Source organism: Manihot esculenta, chromosome 9 (genome assembly GCF_001659605.2).
Source record: "Manihot esculenta cultivar AM560-2 chromosome 9, M.esculenta_v8, whole genome shotgun sequence".
In the NCBI taxonomy this organism is placed as follows: Eukaryota; Viridiplantae; Streptophyta; class Magnoliopsida; order Malpighiales; family Euphorbiaceae; genus Manihot; species Manihot esculenta.
This window is the reverse complement of record NC_035169.2, coordinates 35,088,293-35,107,870: the sequence shown is the minus strand read 5'-3', so window position 1 is coordinate 35,107,870 and position 19,578 is coordinate 35,088,293. Positions and strand designations below refer to the sequence as shown.

The 19,578-nt window shown below is 33.7% G+C and overlaps 3 protein-coding genes across 6 annotated transcripts; 1 reads left to right on the top strand and 2 right to left on the bottom strand.

Annotated features, from left to right (window-relative positions):
• Nucleotides 1-1,717: 1,717 nt before the first annotated feature.
• Nucleotides 1,718-4,039, bottom strand: LOC110623726 (40S ribosomal protein S3a-2). Its single transcript, XM_021768747.2, has 7 exons — nucleotides 3,886-4,039; nucleotides 3,742-3,789; nucleotides 3,435-3,540; nucleotides 2,784-2,921; nucleotides 2,472-2,657; nucleotides 2,185-2,385; nucleotides 1,718-1,998 (listed from the first exon to the last, which is right to left on the bottom strand). Exons 1-7 carry the CDS (start codon nucleotides 3,894-3,896, stop codon nucleotides 1,897-1,899), a joined length of 792 nt encoding a protein of 263 aa, XP_021624439.1. The 5' UTR covers nucleotides 3,897-4,039; the 3' UTR covers nucleotides 1,718-1,896.
• Nucleotides 4,040-4,639: 600 nt separating this feature from the next.
• On the bottom strand, nucleotides 4,640-9,284 carry LOC110623466 (ER membrane protein complex subunit 2). Its single transcript, XM_021768426.1, has 9 exons — nucleotides 8,913-9,284; nucleotides 8,092-8,156; nucleotides 7,542-7,590; nucleotides 6,757-6,851; nucleotides 6,525-6,610; nucleotides 6,362-6,421; nucleotides 6,164-6,245; nucleotides 5,122-5,235; nucleotides 4,640-5,032 (listed from the first exon to the last, which is right to left on the bottom strand). Exons 1-9 carry the CDS (start codon nucleotides 9,097-9,099, stop codon nucleotides 4,868-4,870), a joined length of 903 nt encoding a protein of 300 aa, XP_021624118.1. The 5' UTR covers nucleotides 9,100-9,284; the 3' UTR covers nucleotides 4,640-4,867.
• Nucleotides 9,285-11,899: 2,615 nt separating this feature from the next.
• Nucleotides 11,900-19,189, top strand: LOC110623382 (multisubstrate pseudouridine synthase 7). 4 transcript variants are annotated; one of them, XM_021768301.2, is made up of 20 exons: nucleotides 11,900-12,221; nucleotides 12,309-12,521; nucleotides 12,602-12,816; nucleotides 12,963-13,035; nucleotides 13,336-13,392; nucleotides 13,731-13,810; nucleotides 13,893-13,955; nucleotides 14,050-14,137; nucleotides 14,292-14,394; nucleotides 14,535-14,638; nucleotides 14,894-14,967; nucleotides 15,471-15,535; nucleotides 15,721-15,899; nucleotides 16,862-16,953; nucleotides 17,040-17,100; nucleotides 17,376-17,413; nucleotides 17,566-17,634; nucleotides 17,725-18,076; nucleotides 18,415-18,523; nucleotides 18,987-19,189. In XM_021768301.2, exons 1-19 carry the CDS (start codon nucleotides 12,048-12,050, stop codon nucleotides 18,442-18,444), a joined length of 2,130 nt encoding a protein of 709 aa, XP_021623993.1. In that variant the 5' UTR covers nucleotides 11,900-12,047; the 3' UTR covers nucleotides 18,445-18,523; nucleotides 18,987-19,189. The 4 variants fall into 4 exon arrangements, with proteins under 4 accessions (XP_021623993.1, XP_021623992.1, XP_021623994.1 ...); XM_021768300.2 differs by having other exon boundaries at nucleotides 18,776-19,189; XM_021768303.2 differs by having other exon boundaries at nucleotides 11,905-12,221; nucleotides 16,886-16,953; nucleotides 18,776-19,189.
• Nucleotides 19,190-19,578: the final 389 nt, after the last annotated feature.

Sequence of the window (19,578 nt, the reverse complement as noted above, 5' to 3'; positions counted from 1 at the left end):
ATTTTATATTGTTATTATATAGAATAGTATAAATTTATTTTATAAAATAATATAAATTATTTTATAAAATATATTTTTTTACAAATTCACCCTGGTAAGTGGAGTAAAATATTTCACTTTTATATTCAGATTTTAAATTTAAAATTATTAATTATAATATTTTATTTTATTTATTAAGATTTAAAATAATATAAAAAGGCTATTAATTAATATGCAGCTTATTGTATAAAACAAAGAAAATAATAGAATTAGAAATTCAATTATTATGTATGATTTTCAACTTGAAAAATAAGAAATTTAAAGATCTTAAATATTAATAAGTATAAAATTATAATTATATATCAATAAATTTAATTGTATCCAAGAAAATAAAAATTTTTAGTACTTATTATCATAAATTATTAGTATCCAATAACATATTTTATTTAAGGAGTTATATTTTTAAAAAAATAAAATTTTTTAAGATTTAATAGTGGTGAATAGGAATGGCAGTGGCGGTCATGGAAATTGAAAAAAGATAATCAGTTGAATCAAAAAATCCTAATATCTAAACAACTCTAATTTCTATTTATGAATACGTATTCAGATCGAAGAGGGTTGGATTGACCGGTAAAAATTATACAACCATGCATTTCATATTAGATTTGTTGATAGCAATAAGAAAATAATTTCAAAATACAAACTAATTAAAAAATATAAAATATAAAATTGTAAAAGAAATTATGCTAGTAAATTTTATATAAAATGAAAATATGAATACGTCATATTAAAGTGAAGAGATTAAAAGTAAATTATAATAATTTAAATATGATAATTTAGTTGTTGAAAGCTTGTAACGCGTGATGTGATTTAGAGTATTTCAAATATTATTTTACTATTTATTATATTTTAATTATTTATATTTATTTATATTTTATATAAATTATTTAAATTAAATAAAATTAATTTGATAATATTTTTAAAATTAGTTCTATTAATTTTTTAATTATTTTATATTTTATCACAATTAATATTTTAAATATTAATTAATTATATATACTTATTATATAACATTTATTAATTAGATTATATTAAATATAATTTTATATCGTGCTATTACTATGCAGATTATATTTGTTCCTCTATAACAAATGCCCTTTGTTCTTTTCTTCAGTCCCACGTAACAGAGCCGAGCAGTCCCTCTCAACTTCTTCACTTCTGATTCTTCTTCCTCCTCTTGAATTCTTTTCCCTCATATTTGGAGTGAAATTTCCCCAGACAGCACCGGTTGATGATTGGCTTCTACCCTGTTGAGTTGTTCCTTCTCACCATCACTAGAGCTCCCCTTAACGTCCTCTCTTCACAAATTTGATAATTGATTGCTATTTTCCTCCCTGAAATTGGGCCTGCCTTCTGATTTTACTGCAGCTTTCTTTTTGCTTGGAAAAATTTGTTGTAAATTTTGCTTCACCATTCAACATTTTGATTTGAATGGCCGTTGATGAAACTTATCCATCGATATAGTTTTGTTGCAATTGCTCTGTTAATTAGCTGATTGGGTTGTAAATTTTCTTGATGAATTCGCGATCTCGATTATGAATTGCATGGATTAGCTTTAAGCAGCACTGCCAGGGGCTTTGGGCTAGACATTGATGAAATTCGGTTTAACACAATTCCCTACCATGTTATGCAACCAACAATAAATAAATCCTCAACAAAATTATAATGAAGCATAGGATTGTAAACATACATATGAAAGAAATTCATTCAACATCTAAGAAACCATTCATATAGATCATATACTTAGACCGTGCTAGTTCTGCATCTCAATCTGAATATTTCTAATTACTGATTTCTCAAAAGAAAATCCACAAAGCCTGAAAATTTAAACTATCACAACCTAAAATAGAACTCTCCTTAGGCTGCACCAACAACCTCAGTCTCTCCCTCTGCCATTGTTTCATCAGCAGGCCTCTCCAACTTCACACCAATATCATCTGCTGAGTAGTCCCCATGGACCTGGAGACATTAACAGCAGATCAAGGCGTCAACACATCCACATAAGATGGGTACTTTAGCTCAAGAAAATGCTTCTCATGACAAAATATGCATTGTCGCATGATGTTTACTCATGATTAAAATATTTGAAATTTGTAGCAAGATGTTGTAAAACATGGAACTGAGAGAAAAGTGCTTGAAACATACCTCCATCAACTTGCCAAGATCAAATTTGGGAGCCTTCAGGATCTTGACCTTCCGAATGAAAACATTTTGCAGAGGGTATATGCTAGATGTTGCCTTCTCAATCTCTCTGCCAATCATTTCAGGGATGAACTTTGCCACCAGTTCTTTCAAGTCACATGATGCAGCCTGATTAATAATAATTTCCCTCATCTTCCGACGAATCTGATGTTGAGGACAAGGCAAGACCTAAGAGTTAACATGTGCTACAGTTCATTATCAACAGAAAGAACTCTGGGTAAAATATAAACCTGACGAATCTGACTGGACTGAGCATAGCATGTCCTCTTGACCTGGTTTGCACGTCTCTTAGTGAAAGCAATGCAAAACAACCTCAAGGTGTAATTATCAGTAGTCTTCACGTCAACATGGGCTTCAATCAGTGTCTGCCATTTCCTCACCAGTGACCTCAGCTTGTCGGTAGTGAAGTCCATTCCCTGAAATTTTTGGGAATTGGGGGCATTTTGTGTGATTTAAATGAATATGACATTGACATGCAGATAAATAGCCTTTTATAAATGGTGCCTTCTGCATAAGTTAAAATTGTCTGTGATGCTACCTACCCAGAAATTAGTCAACACGTTCTTCCCTTGCACATCCTCTGCTCTAAGGCGGATCTTCCTGTAGGCATGATCCTCATCCTTTTGAAGGTCAGCCAACGATACTTCAAAAACTCGATGTTTCAGCCCCTCAGAAGCAATCTGTTAAACCAAGCAAGCCCCAGGTAAATCAAAATTGAATACAAAGAAGAAATTCCAAATAAATCGACTTCCAAATTATGCATTGCACCAGGGATACTGTAAGTTGCATATCCTGATCTTACATAAAGGCCCAGAGATAAAAGCATATGAATATCCTATTAGTCTTCTTTGCAACTTTTGCAGGGTTATTATTCTGCTTCAACAATACTCCAAATCAACAGTCTTTTGACAAGTAATGGATTCTGAGCATAATAATGGACATGCAATTACAATATGATTGCTATTGCTAGACAACAAATTGCAATGCTTATCAAATTTCCACCGGGTATTCATAGAAGTTCTTACACAGGCAAGAAGAGCATGAGCGACAACCTCAAACATCTCATGGGCCAAGCCTCAATTTCAGTAACTAAACAGTTTTAAAACAGATATGAGACAAACCTCCACAAGAACTGCATATTCATGGATATGTATATGTTGACACATATAGATAGAGAGAGAGAGAGTAAGAACCTTGGTTCCCTGGGTTCTGGTGACAAGTGTCTTCCCAATATTTCTGACATTGAAGACAGAAGGTGCCTTAATATCGTACCAGTCCTTCTTTGCAAACGGATCAACTCTGTTCCATTCACCATCACAAGCAACCAATTCGTCAAAAAATAAAAAGTCCTTTTACATGCACATATTGCACAACCATATCTTCAATTGAAAATGCACATAAACTCTAAATCAAATCAAAATAATCAAAATTTATCGCTTCTTTAATGAGATCATCGAAAATAAATAATGAAGAAGTTCCAGCGTCAGTAAATCTACTCACGCCTTCTTCTTGCCTCCCTTCTTCCCCTTTGATATCCGCTTGTTCTTCCTGAGAGAAAATGCATCTCAATCATTTCAAAGCCTATATAATACAGACAGACAGATAGAGCAAGAGATCATAGGGTCGAGAAAGGCAGAGAGGTACCCGACGGCCATGTTCTCAGTGCAGCCTCTGCGACTAGGGTGCGGCTGCCGTTCGAAAGATGCAGTTCAAGTCAGCAGCAAGTAAATCTAAAACGCAGCTAGGGTTAGCACTTATATCAACCTGGACTTGTGTATGCCACCTCCTTCCTTGTTAATTTACCAAAATGCCTCCAAATTATTATATGCTAGTGATTTTTTTATTTTTATATATATTTAAAAAATTAATCATACGATCAGCCCTTTGAAAAATACTGTATAATACTTTAACCGCCGTAATTTATGGAGCTAAATGCTAACTGGGAATTGGTAGTTGCGAAAATATTATTTTGGAATAAACTATCTTCAATATTTAATATAATCTAATTATTAAATATAGTGGATTATATTTTCTATCTTTAATTTTTTTTACAAAATTAAAATTAAAGTAAAAAATATTAATTATTATTTTAAGTAGTTTTTGAGTTTAGAATCTTGATATACATGTATGATGTGAATAAATATTTGATATCATATACAAAATTAACATTATATACGCGAAATCTAACGGCTTATACCATTTTGTTGTTGTCAAGCTTATAGCATAAATTAAAATAAAAGATAACTGGAATTAACAGAATTAGTAAAAACCTGTATATGGATTCAATACTAAAACTCTTCGATTGAAAAAATATAAATGAAAAAGACTATTTCAGCAGCAATTTTGAAGTAGTGTTGATTGAAAAAATAATTAAAAAAAAAGACTATTTCAACAGTCATTTTGAAAATAATCAAACACTAATATTCAATGATTGTTAAATCTGAAATTATGCAAGAGGAGAAAAATATTTCTCAAGTAGTCTTAGTCTGCTCAATAGAGCATTATAAAACAATACAAGCAAATTAAGAACTCATAAATCTAAAGCATTGGTAGATTTCCTGCTTTCTGTTTAGCCTATGATGAAGATCCTGGCATCTGGGTCAAGCTTGATTCAGTCCTGAAGAAGTCATGACGACACTTTCAAACTTTTCAAAGCTGAAGCAAGCACAGAAACCTTGTCAGAAGCTCTTTGCTTGTAGTCTTTCTCCAAGGCTGCTGTTGCAAGTGATTGCAGGTCTGGACTATCTTCCTTGTTTCGCCCTTTTGTGAGTTGTGTGATGGCAGATGTGCACTGGATAACAGGGATCATAGCATTCATTTGGTCATGCAGATTAAGAAAAGCCAGATAATGAAATTGCATGAAAGAGGACTAGAGCTCACCAAACAAACACCAAAAAGTGCTCTGGTGTTCTTGCCACCAGTCAAGTCTACTGTGGAAGAATAATATTTCTTAGCTGCTTGAAGGTTTTCTAATCCACCAAGTGTGTAAAGCACCTGTTAAACCAAGAAAGCACAACCATTTAAATTTTAGATTTAGGAATCAGTCAATTAACCTGTGTTTTTGTCCCCTTTATACCAATAAAATCAACATCTGATCTAATGCCTAAGGCCCTAATCAGGATATGATGCAAGATCGACAATGCGAGTTTCTCCTATCTAGGATCTATATAAAAAGGCTCCTATTATCTTATTCTTTGTAGGCAAAAAGATCGCCCCATGGACGTAGGTACACTGCTGAATCAACCTACAAGTCCTTGTCTCGTGATATTCTCTCCTTTATTGATCATTGTTCCAATTTGCATTTGTTGCATGAGTTTTTTTTTCTCCTTTTCTTTTTGGGCCTAATACATCATTTATTCCTGGAATTATTGGGGAAATGTCCAATACATCCCTGAGATTTTATTTTGACCTATTACATCCCAGAATTTTTATTTTTGTTCTATCACACACTTCAATTTTTTATTCTTATGATCAATAAGACAATTTTTAAATTCAACAAGAACTAATCAAATAAATTGTCAAGTTTAATAACAGTAGACATCATGCAATGCCATCCTATAGCTTCATCTTAAACTTGTTTTCAGTGTAGGATCCATAGGATGTTTCTGGGGATCTAGAAGAATTGCATCAAACATTTACTTCTGCATGGTTTAATGAGTACCAAGTAATTATAGAAGCAGGGTGTTTTATTTTTTTTTTTCAGTTTACAAATTCATAGAAAGAAGGAACAAATTTATTGTATCATAAAATCAGGAAATGATGAATGAAAGTTGCAGCTCACTTCCTATATTAGTCACAAACAAGATCCATTGTGCTCTTCTATAATTGCATCAACTTGTTAAACCATGAGAACCAAGAGAAAGAAAAGGTCAACATCTAATTAGAACAAAAGGCAAGCAGCCAGAGTGGGGAAGTCTCTTACATCAGCATAGGCCAAATGATATAATGGAACTGTAGGCTGAGCTAGTATTAATTCCTCATAGCAGAATGCAGCTTGCTTATACCTAATATATCAAATGGAGATATAGATTAAGCTGCTCAGAATGTATACAGCTGCAACACAACTGAAGGAATTTGGTAGACATTAGCTTTCTTAAAATATAACTTGAGGAAAACTCACATCTGCAGGGAAACATATATCTCAGCAAGTTCTCTCCAGGCATCAGAATCAGCCATAAATCTACCAGAGTCGAAAGGTAAACAACAAAAGAACAAAAGCATCAGTGTGCTACACTAATAGATTATCAGAACACAAGAAAGTAGGCTTTTGAGATCTGCCTCACATTTCAAGATATTTGTTGAGAAATTCAATAGCCCCTGGCAGGTTGCCTTGTGCCTTTGCCAAAGCCACCCTCCTTTTATGTATTACCTGCTTAAGAAAACCACCACCAGTTTTACATTTAGTTCTTATTTCAACAAAAGAACATAAATGATTTTTCCCAATTTAGAAAGATAAAACAGTCATCATTAAGAAATGAAAGTTTCATTCATTAAAAATTGGTCATGAAAATTCACCTGATCCAATGGATTGTCCTCTAGCAGGCTTGCATAAGCATTCTCTGCCTCTGCCCAAGACCCCTTTGCTTCAAGTAACATCCCCTCCAGCCTGCCTGTGATTTATGTCAAAACAACAATAACGAGACATCACATATGAAGAGTTCAAAGATACGTATTTCTTACTGAGTTAGCCAATTATATATATATATAAACTAGCAAGTCAGATATAATGCATTAAGTCTCTTTCTCTTTGCCAGCATTCACTACACCATTGAATGCTGAAATTCTTATCAAGAGTTATAAGAATTTAAACTAAACCAAACAAATTATCAATCTTGGATCAACAGTCAAGAATTTTAAATTAGTTATTTTTTAAACCTTTGAATTTAACTTTTTAGAGCTCAGTTTGTCTTCTTATTACATTAGGCATTAGGATTAATCTATTTCAGGATTTGTTTCCTTCTCGGTGCTAACCTAGATGACTCTTGGCAGTAGGCTGTGATCAAATGATGAATTGCAAACATTATCTTAATTTTTCTTCATTGCTAGTGTTGGATGGGCTGCAATGGAGAAATTATGGTGATGCAAATGTAAACAATTGCTGTCTTTCAAGTTGTGTGCCTTAGTACCAAAAAATTGCTCGAAAACAACCTAAAACGTCCCTCGCCCCATGGAATAATAATAAAAAAACTTTGATGTTGGAATTTCTTGATGCTTATGACTGATTATGAAAACCCCAGCAAGCAAGTCCCCAGACCCAGCACAAAATCACAGCAATCTCCACACAGGTTATTTTGACTTACCAACTCTTTTACTCTCTGGAAATCTCTTCTGCAACACATTAATGCAGTCCTACAAAAGGTTCAAAGGCATAATTGCATCAACTTCAATATAGTAAATCTCATAATGCCCATCTATTTCAATAATCAACAAAATTCAATTAATTTGAACTGATTATCAAGGAATAATAAAGAAAATGAAAGGAGTGGCTTGCTCCACATTCAAAGATTATGCTACACTGTGAATGGAAGAGCAAAGGAGAGTCAGACATGGATATGAGTTTGGTACTTTCAATTAATGACATCTCAAGCAATTAAGATCCTTTGCCATACATGGCAATCAGTGTTGTTACAACAAGTGAGCTAGGATGAGTGACCAGATGAAACAATCAATGGCATTAGCAATCAAATGAATATGCAACATATCACCTAATGAAAAAACTTGAACAAGAAAAAGTTAAATGCAATTTATCACCTATCAGTGAAAATTTTACCAGGATATCTAAATGACAAAGAAAATGAGGTATAGTTTCAGAGATATAGGACACAAAGAAGAAGAAGAAGAAAGCAATACCTTTGCAACATCAAGACATTGGCAGTCCATAGCTGCAATTGCAACCTGCTCATAAAGAGTCCATTCTGCATCAAGAAATGAAAACCTACTGGTTAGAAGTACTGTCCAATAATTGTATACCTCCCTAAAAGGGGAGGAAACGAAAATCTTTGAATTTCAGCAACTCTTTCAGGTAGGAAATATGTGTGTGTGTACTATTCAACTCAATTCATAGCAATGCCAGGCTACAATTCTAAAATAAGATAGGCTAAAGTCCTCCAACAAAATTAGAAACAAGAATCAATCTACAAATATAGCATCAAGAAAATGTTCTCCCAATGAGTCTCTCTTGGCGCAATCTGCTGTTTTGTGCACAATCTCACACAATAATAATTAAAAAAAATGCCAGATATGCTGCTTTCCATTAGACACATTTGATGTGTGTCTTCATGTGGTTCTCTTAAGTTCTTCATGGCTTCACACTGATTAGACATAAGCAGCCCAACTCAGTCTCTCCATCAATGCTAAACTCAACAATCAACGAGTCTAAGCATTTGCACGGTGTCTTAAAGAATCTATATGCGCAATCAATCAACGCCAAGTTTCAACATCTCAAATCTCAATTATTCAACAATCAAACAAACAAATTTAAAACTTCATCAAATTATAGTACCAACAGTAACTGAGACCCAATCCAAATGAAGCTCCAAAGTCCAAATCTTCATACCCGCAAACTAATAACTCATCCAAATATTGATAAAAACTGAAAATTCACCATAATTAAGGAAACCCCGATGGTCAATAGAGCAAATCGAGAGAGAAAGGAGCCCATAAATACTCACCTTCGGCACCGAGACCAGATCGCTTCTTGGGGTCATTCAAGATGGATAAACCATACTTCAAAACCTTGTCAGAACGCCTAACCTTAAGCTTCCTGACCAAGCAGAGATAGTCCCAAGCCCCTCCACCTCCATGCTCCACCTGACTCTCCAGCCTATTCAATTGTGTTTCCTCTGTTTTGGTCACCATATTGATCTCCCCTCTTTCTTTCACTCTGCCTTCTTCGTTTGTGACAGTCTTCTGTGGCCGGTATTCGGATCTGTTCCAGTTAATTGGCGGAGGAGGCGAGACTGCGCTTTGACTCAAGTAACTTATGTCCCAGTTTTGTGCAGCTAGAGTTGGTCCGAGGCCAAGGGCAGGGATAGCTCCGCAATTCCGAGTAGGGGTGAGCATTCGGTCGGTTCGGTTAGTGTTTATGAAAACCGAACCGAACCGATTTTGGTCAGAAACCGAATCGAACCGAACCGGTCTGATTCGGTTCGATTCGGTTCGGTTTGATCGGTTTCCCATTTTTAATAATTTTTTTATTTTTTACACTTTATTTTTAATATTTTAAAATTTAATTAAAATATTTTAATCTTAATATGATTTAATTTCTCTATATTATTGAAAAAAATATATTATTATCACTAATCGATTCGGTTCGATTTTTTCAGTTTTTTTTAATCAAAACCAAATCGAATCGAAATGTATAAAAAATCAAACCAAATTTTCAAATCGATTCGATTCGATCGATTTTTTCGATTTAAACCGAATACCGCTCACTCCTAATGCCGGGGGCTTAGTTGACGGCTTAATTGAATTAAAATTTTGAATAGAATTTATTTAATCTTAAATAAAATTATATATGTTTAATTAAATTTATATTTATAAAAAAATTTGTATTAAAATTAGCATAATCTATGTATTAACTACATAATGACTACTAACAATAAATTGATTAAAAATAATATTATTTAAAAATGAACAAAAATATTAACAATATCAATTTATAGCCATATGGTTATGATTTTAAAATTAATATAATGTGTGTGAATACATAAACTAATTTGAATGACAAAAACAGTAACAAACTTAATTTCTAGCTGTATAATTGTAATTTTAATCACATATTATTTGTTGTTTTTTTAGTGATTTATTATTTATTATTTAAAAATTGAGTTAGTTATTTTCTGTAGAAATTAGTTATTTATTTAAATTGTACTTATTAAACACTTCATCAAGTTTTAACAATTTATAAATTAAATTAATAATTAAAGTATGAAATTTAAATATTAATCCTATTAAATTTATATTTAAACAAAGTAATTTTCTTAACTATAGATATTTCAACACATTAAATTAAAATAATATTATTATTGAGTCAATCTCTATTAAACAATTAAATGTGGCCGATGAGTATTTTCTCTCATAATATAATTTTATTAGCAAAAAGAAAATACATTTCCAGAAAAAGAGTTAGACCTCAAATGTATCATTATATTATTTTAGAAGATTTATTATTTATTTTTTGGATATTATTATTATTATTAATTTAATTTTTATATTTTTAAAATTTTATTAAAATGTCATTTTTTTATTTTCATTAATAAAATAATCTATTTATCTATTTTTTATCTCTTCTGTAAAATTTTAATAAGAAAGAAAGATAAAAAACTAGTCAAAGAGAATTGAATCGCCACTTCCTCTTTTACTACTCGCGCCACTAGAATTGCTAAGCTCAGACCACCCTTAAAGGTGTAGAGGAAACGAGAGGTGTCTTTCTATTGAGAAGAGAAGGTACGAAGCACGGCAAAAAAGGAGGATGCTGAGAAGAGGAGATGACTCCCCATGGTGGGACTCGAGCTTGAATTTTCGATAGTGGTGGTGCATTCAATGGAAAATGGTGAAGGCGGACGCAGATTATGTAACAGATGGAAAAGCATCCAAGCTTTCGTGAGGCACTTGAGAAATAAAAGAGTTTTCGTGGGTTTGGGGAGAAATAGAAAAATTTTCGGACAGTAATGGAGAGGCAGCTTAGTTTTATTAGCGGTGGTGAGAGAAAGAAGAGTAAGAAGTCATCTGAAAAGTTAGATGACTCACAAATTCATTTGGCTGCTCATGCAGAGGATTTGAGTAGAGTTAGGAAGATTTTTTAAAATTGTGATGATAATGATGCCTATCCATGGAAGAAAAATTGAGCAATGCCCTTCTCTTATTTGGCTTTACCATTTTTTTTCCTCTCTTCACCACTTCCTCGCACTCACACCACTGCCAGACCTTAGTTCTCAATCCTCTTCCTAGCCAGTCCATTCTCTCTAATTCCCAAGCAGAAACTCTCATTGCCATCGAAAATTGACTCAATAAATTCCACCTCCGTTCAGTTGCATCACATTGACGTATTATCCTTGAACAAAACCCCACAGAAACTCTTCAGCCTGAGGCTCAACTGCAATTTTAGACTACGTCCTCCCTTACAGGCTCCGCTGCAGTAGCCGGTGGACGGGTTGCATATGAATTTAACAACTATGTGATTTCTAATTTACCTCAAGGTAGTGGTGAATATTGTTTGTTGGTGTTGCCAGCTTGTTGAAACTTGGCCGGAAAAGATTGTCATTTTTCTCTAAAAGTGGTCGTCAGATGTTTTAATAGAGATAGAAAATAATTTAGAAGTTGAGAATAATTTAGTATTTTTTCAATAAACTAAGTGAAAATGAATGGAAGAACTATATGGTTAATAGATATAGAAATAAAAATAAGAATATTTTAATAAATTTTTAAAAATATAAGAATTAATTTATTAATAATCCTAAAATTTAGGAATATTTTAATAAATTTTTAAAAATATAAAAATTAATTTATTAATAATCCTAAAATTTAGGACTAAATAGTAAATATTTCAATTACTTTTTAATCTTTATTTCACTTATATAGTGGTATTATATCCACATTGTACTGTGCATGGCAGAAATCCAAAACGTCGCGTTTTGGGGAAATCGTGTCCGCTAAAACCCCGAGGGGCAGTGGCACGATCAGTGTTGTCGTGGTGCTTTTTAGTTTTCAGAAGTAAAACCCTACCTGTCGTCGTCCTGCAACTCTCTTCAAGGTAGTTTACCATCGCGACAACTCCCATCGCCGGCTGTTTCTTAGAAATTCTAATGGAAACCGCCAAAACGACCACAGATGAATCTGACGTCGGCATCTTCTGCTATATCTCTCAACTCCCTGGCTTTCGCGGGATTCTCAAGCAAAGATATTCCGATTTTATAGTGAACGAAGTTGATAACGATGGAAATGTAGTTCATTTGACCTCTCTGGAAGTTCCTCCAGAGGTGAATTTCTTCATTACTCCAATAAATTTCTGTTACTCGATTCAGACGGTTTGTGTTGTTAAAGTTTTTTTTTTTGGGTGGTTTCAGATTGCGGAGACCGTAGATGGGGGAGAGAAGAATGTATCGAATCAAATTGGAAAAAGTTACGCTTCTGAAATCGAGTCATTCAGGTCACTTGCTGGTGATTCCGATGCGCTCCGTCTGGAAGCTTTTCTCACTCAAGTTACTACGGAAAGTGAAGATAGCACTAGCATTTCGCCAATCCTTCTTTCTCCTAGTTCTGATAAGGCCAATCGAACGGTTTGTTTTTCAGTTTTTTTAGATTACTAGTAATAAAAAAAAATATTTTATAAGTTAATTTACTGTTTTGAAATTTTCAGGCAATGCATAATTTCTTCAAGGAGAACTTCAAGTTCCTTGTTACTGATACCGTTGATGGACCTGATGCTTCATCTAAGTGCATTCGGGTGAGATTGAATTCTGGAGGACATAATAATGGCGGTAGAAATTCCAAGAAAAGGAGAGACAGAAGTGATAAGCCATTTGATAGCCGAGGTTCATCTCATTGGCCAGAGCGCCTTGGCAAGTTTCTCAGGTAGTAAGTTTATGAGGTGATATGCTTTTCTATCTATGCTTTGGTATAGATAGCTATGTCCTTATTTCACACGTGTTCAAATTTGGAGAGATGTTTGATGTGAGTTTTTCAATCATCCAAAAGGGACTGAAATTAGACTTTTTCAGGTTTCACCTTTACAAGGAAAATAAAGATACACAGGAAGCCATAGGATTAATAGGAAAGATGCTTGGCATTCAGGTACGTCAATTCCTGTGTAATTTTGATTTGCCTACTGTTGGGACAATGAAAGAGAAATAAATAATAAAGCAAAAGCTCTTGGCATACAATTAGATGTGCTCAAGAAGTAATGATAAGGATAGCATGTTTCTCCCCATTTAATCTTTTTAAACCATTTTTTGGTCTCTTTTTTTGGTGAATAATTATACTGGTATATTGCCTTTGTCTTTCCCCTATATGGATAGGTTGTCTCTGGCAAATTCATATTGTCTATCATACCTGTGGAATATTTTCTGTTTGGTTGATATTTTTGTTTCACAGCCAAGATCTTTTGGATTTGCGGGCACAAAGGATAAGCGCTCTGTCTCAACCCAAAGGGTAAGTCATTACCATTAATCAACACTCCATCGTAAATCCATTTATTCCAGTTTGTCTCTATTAAAGGTTATTTACATAGACCTGTATCGTATAGCTCACTTTGGGTGTTGCCTGAAGTCAAATATTTTATGTGTTTCTACTGTTATATTCTTCTTACTAAGATGGGTGTGCCTATGTGTTGGTCATACATAATTATCAGTGTATGCATGCATGTGGTTTAATCTTCTTGTCATGCGAGCATGGTGCACTTTTCTTGGGATGCTAAATCATCTAAAGCAATCTATTTTTGTCAAGGTGGAAAGTATGTTTTAGTAAATAATTATTTTCGCTGCTTCCAGGTTACTGTTTTCAAGCAGCATGCTAGTAGAGTAGCTGCTCTTAATGAAAGATTAATTGGTATCAAAGTGGGTGATTTCTGGTAAGATAAAAAATTAATTGTTTGTATGCTTCCATCTAATCATGTTTTAGCACATTCTTACTGTTGCTGCTTCACTGTGCAGCCATGTCAAGGAAGGACTTCTTCTTGGGCAGCTCCTAGGTAACCGGTTCACAGTTACCTTACGGTAAGTGTGCTTTCCTACATGGATATATTTGCTGGTTATATTAGCCATCCAATTTTTCTGGTGTTATGGTCTCACAGTTCTTACATTTCCTTAGAGGAGTCATTGCAGATTCTGAAGATACCATCAAAGGTTCTGCAGATTCATTAGGAAGGCATGGCTTCATCAATTACTTTGGTTTACAGGTACGTCCTTGATTTATACTCTTCAAGTTTTCATTTCTTTATTTGCTCTAGTCAAATGCAATTAATCAGCCAACCCTAAGGAAATGCTGGCTGAGCAAGTCTTACTGATCTTTGATGCTGACCCGTGATTTTTATAATGCCATGTTCTTTTCAGCGTTTTGGTAGTGGTTCTGTGCCAACTCATCTAATTGGGGCTGCATTACTCAGAGGAGAGTGGAAAAGTGCTGCAAGCATGATCCTTGATCCTAGAGAAGGGGATATCCTTTTGTCAACTCTGTGTTTATTCAGAGAAATTTTCCTGTTTAGCTAATTCGTAATTCAAATTATTGTTTTTTCCAACTGTAAAGCAATGGAGAACTGCTGGCAGTTGTTTTTCTTGACTTATATCTTTAAATACAAAGAGATGTGGTGAGGAAGGCACGAGAATATTATAAGGAAAGTGATGATATTGAAGGGACCCTAAGGCAATTACCTCGGCACTTGATTGCTGAAAGGGCCATAGTGAGTTGTCCTCCTCTAGTACTGCTCATATGTAACTTTCTCTGAATTGGGTGCTTCTAGTATTGAGTTGGATTCCATAATAAATATTTTAAAAGAGTAAAAGTTAATCTAATGTCGAACTTGTTAACCTTTCTACTCATGTTTCTCACACATATTTCTCAATTCTGTTTGTCACTATGTTAGTTTCATTGCATTTTTATAAGACTGCCTCGTGGTTAACTTTTCTTTTTTTATCTGTTTTTTGATGCTGTCCAGCTTCAGTGTTTGAAGAAATGTCCTGGGAACTACTTGCAGGCCCTGAAAGCTATACCTAGAACTTTGAGGATGATGTAAGTGTTTAGAAGCATTTGAATGTAGTATCTTCCAATTGAATTGTGTTCCACACTTTCTGAAAGAACCTTTGGTGTTTGTTGGCCTTCATCATGATTGAATATATTTGTGTTCTAAGTGAATTATATTTAACATTATTGCTTACACATGAATGCTTTTGTGAATGCCAAAGTTCTGGCTTAATAATCCAATATGGTTTATTTCAATCTCTGATATGTTACCTTTAAAACATATCACTTCAGCGTATGAAGAGGCAGTATGTTGTCTGTATGAGTGTGTGTGCCGCACGCTTGAGATATTATGAGGTATATTTAATGTTTAATGCAAGACCAATACTTTATCAGCACATTTAGCTTTTGGAGGTACAATAATACTTAATCCTATATTTTTTTGCAATACTGGCTTACTATAAAGAGATCATGGACAAGTGCGTATTGTATGTACGACGATATTATTGTCTTTCATTGTATGGTTTTTGAGGTTCATATTTGTGGTTGTTTAGGTATGTGCACAGTTATCAAAGCTATTTGTGGAACCATGCAGCAAGTGCAAGAGTACAAAAATATGGTAAGCTGATGTATTGTCAGATTTTCTTTTTCTTTGTTATTCCATGCATGTAGTGATCAAAGCAAATGTTTAAACGCCTGTCATTGTTATCACTGTTATCACCATACACATTGTTGTACCTTCATGATGGCTTCTAGGAAGTGAATAGGAATGCATTTTATTTACATCTTATAATCATGTTGCAGGAACTCACCAAGTTGTGGTGGGGGACTTGGTTTATTGCAAAAGAGATGATACTGCAAGAGAGACATCAGGAGTTAATTTGGAATGTGAAGATCTTAGCTATGATGAAGTGGATGATTGCAGTAATTTAGATGAAACCCCTGGCACATATGTTCCTGAATGGAAAAGCACTCTTGTTAAGGTCGATTCCTATATTATAGCTCTCAAAGAAACTCTTTCATCCTTTTGTGTACATATTTACCAATCTTCTTTGGAGTATCATACTAATCACTTATTTTTCTTTATCATGCATGTGATGTTAACTGTGAATAGTATTTTGCTGGTGTTGCTCACTATTGTCAATCTGATGCATATATCATTCATAACATGAAAACTTTTAGGGCTATTTACATGAAAAATCCAAAACTTTTCTCTATTTTGCAATTTAATCAAGAACTTCAAAAGTTGGTAAAATTGTCCAAAATTGCAAATTTTGTTGCAATTATATCTAAGTTTAAAATTTGAATTGGAGAGAGTGTGTTTTGCTGATGTGGCAAGATAATGTGTATTATTTTATTATACTGATATGCCACATAGATAAATGCTATTGATACAAAAAATTCATAACTTTTAGCTATTTTGCAATTTAATCCAAAACTTTGAACACTAAGACTACAATTTTTTTTTTTAATTATATTGATATGGTTTTTTATAACAAATATATTGAAATTTATTGTGATGGATACCTAACAAATAAGAAACTAATAAATATGATACCTGTTGTAGTTTTTATTGGAATTAGTGGCAAATAGAAAGAAGTTAAAAGTTGTGATTTTTTACATCTAGACGGGTATGAAGACATAAATTTAGAGAGTTGAATTACATCAATTTTTAAAGTTTTGAATTAAATTGCAAAATAGCTAAAAATTTTGGATTTTTTTATCAATAGCATTTACCTACGTGGCATACGAGTATAATAAAATAATCCACATCTTCAAGATACACTCCCCAATTCAAGTTTTAAGTTTGGATATTGCAACAAATATTGCAATTTTGGACAATTTTGCAAACTTTTAAAGTTTTGGATTAAATTGCAAAATAACGAAAAGGTTTGGATTTTTTATGTAAATAGGCCAAACTTTTAATATAAGATTGAGAATTTAGAGATGGTTTTGTATCTTTTGGCAGGCAGTAACTGCAGAAGACATCTCTACTGGAAATTATACTATTGATGATGTAATCCTTCCTATGCCTGGGTAAGGCAAAGCCATGTTGCTCATATCTGTTTTTACATTAAAAAGAACAAGGCAACAAATGAAATTAACTCTTTTTGTTTTGGCAGCTCTAGGGTGTCTTATCCAACAAATGACATTGCCCAAGTTTATCATGATTTGTCAAAGAAGGTTTGAAATAACTTAATTTATCACCTACCTCTGTAAAAGAAGAATTCTGATAAAGGAAAAGTGGTTGATGTGTTATCAATCATCATAAAAATTTGTTATTTAATGGTGAAGAGCACCTTGGTCTAAACCCCTAATTAAAACCAGATCATGCTCCTGTGCGTCACTGTCACTCTTCTTTAAACTTATTTCACATTCAAAGTTCAACTGTAGTATTCTCGGAATCTTTTTTTGTTTCTTGTTTATTTTAATTATTGTCTTATTTATTTTTTGATCAGGATGCTATCAATTTGACTGAGAGTGTCCATAATGTCAAGTAATTTACACAATGCTTTCCCTCAAATACTTTATGATACTACCTTCCAATCCTTCCATCCCTTTCCCTTACACCCCCCTCTCTCTGTCTCTGTTACACACACTTGCATACTTTATTCTAATTGGAGTGGCACATTTGTTTCCTTTCTGTAGAGAATTTTCAATAACCAGCATGACTGGAAGTTATAGGCGCGTTTTTCAGAAGCCAATGGACTTTGAATGGCATGTCTCCTTGCTTTTCTCGCCATTTGATCTGGGCATCTGGAACCTGGATAATTAATTGACTGGTCATGGTTATTTCACTTTTTGCAGGGAATTACTCTCGTATACTGATGGTAATGTACCATTGGCAGAGACAGATTTTGACAAAATTGCCAAGGTTAAATCTAAGAGCTTATTCAAAGAAGAAGAACAAGTCAATGAAAAAGAGGATAGAAACCCATCTGATTGCACGGGACTACCAGCGAGCTTTCAAAATGATATACATCTATCAACAGGTTATAATGAGACTGAGGGTGAGAGAGAAGTAGGTCTGCCACAAGTTGAGTCTCTATGTAACTCTAATTCACAGGGAGCCCAACTGGCTCTTAAGTTAAGCTTCACTCTTCCAGCTTCATCTTATGCAACAATGGCCATAAGAGAGCTGCTGAAGACATCTACATCTGTAAGTATTTTTATTTACATTTTAATTACTAAATGTGTTGAAACCATCATAAATTTGGAATTTTGTTTGAAATGCTTCAGTACATAGGCTTACACCTGTGTGCCAATGATGTGGGTACTCTGTGTAAGACCAGATACATGTATGTGCAGTTTATAGATGTACAATTTCATTATAGGTTAAACTTTTTTACCCACACACAGTTATGGCATTCAAGTCCATCAATATAATTAGTCATATTATGTAACTATTCATTGTCAGATTTCTTCTTCTTCAACTTCCTTCTGTTTCAAGTATTGGTATATGTACATATCTAACAAATTTCTCCGTGAAACTTTCAGGTTGCATTCCACAAAACATTAAACCAGTAAGATCATAGACGTTTTTGGCATCCAAACTGGAGTCTTGCTTTTTCAGAGATCAAAAGCACTAATTACTAGAGCAAATAAGGTTCAATCTTTTTCCTGATTAACAATTTCTTCTTGTAGATGAGAATCCATCTTATTAAATGAAATATGGGTTCTTTTTTTCTTCTTTGTTTTTCTTTTCTGTTTTCAATTTTTTCTGTTAAGCAGATTCATGTGACTTTGCACATCCATATATTATTCTGGACTTTGTAATACTTAGCTTATTATCTAAACCCCATATGAACATTGCCTGTTCATAACATATAATATGTACCTCGTATCATAATCCTTTCAGGTTGGATGTTTGTTGATGTGATGCATTAGATCAGCTTTTGAAGCTATTTTAGATGGGGTCTCAAACATGTTCCCAGGAAAAACAAAGTTTTAAGGACCACACTGCCCTGTCTTTACTCTTTAGTCACAACGAATGCCTAAAGGTTAACAGTGTAGCTAAGCAGTATGCAATGCTTATAGCCTTCTCCAACTCCTGAATTCAACTCGTGCAGGTTACTTCTAGAAGATGATTAAAGCTCAAGTTTGTTGCTTGTGATGACTTTGGGAAAAGCTGTTGTACACCATTTGCAAAGTTAGGGGAACAAAAAATGTAGCATTCACCTTTGTTCCAGTATGTTGCATCTTTAAATTATCAAGTAAACAATGAAACTGATGTTCTATTCTTGATTATCATGAGAACGTCAATCTTACACAAGTCATCTAGCTGTGATATTCTATACACCAAAGAATTGTTTCCGTCTTTTCCCCCTCAGAGAGGAAAGCTAAGTTAATTCCAATGCATCTTTGTGTGCGCTGTTTTTGTGGACGGAAGATTGCGTTCTTCCTTTGTCTGCAACGTTTAAGAGTTGGTACCTAAAAAGATTTTTAGGGGTAAACTTGAATTTGATGGTTCCTTGCAGTGACCCTAGATTTATAAATTTATCTGGCATTTTGCTTTGATAGCATTATAGCTCCCAACTTTATATTGGTTCCTTCACTTTTCTTTGGCTTAAAGAACTACATTAGTATTTGGATGACCAATTGGTGCTTGATTCAAATGGCGTTGTTATCAAAATATTCAAAAAACTTTGGGCAAAAACTTCT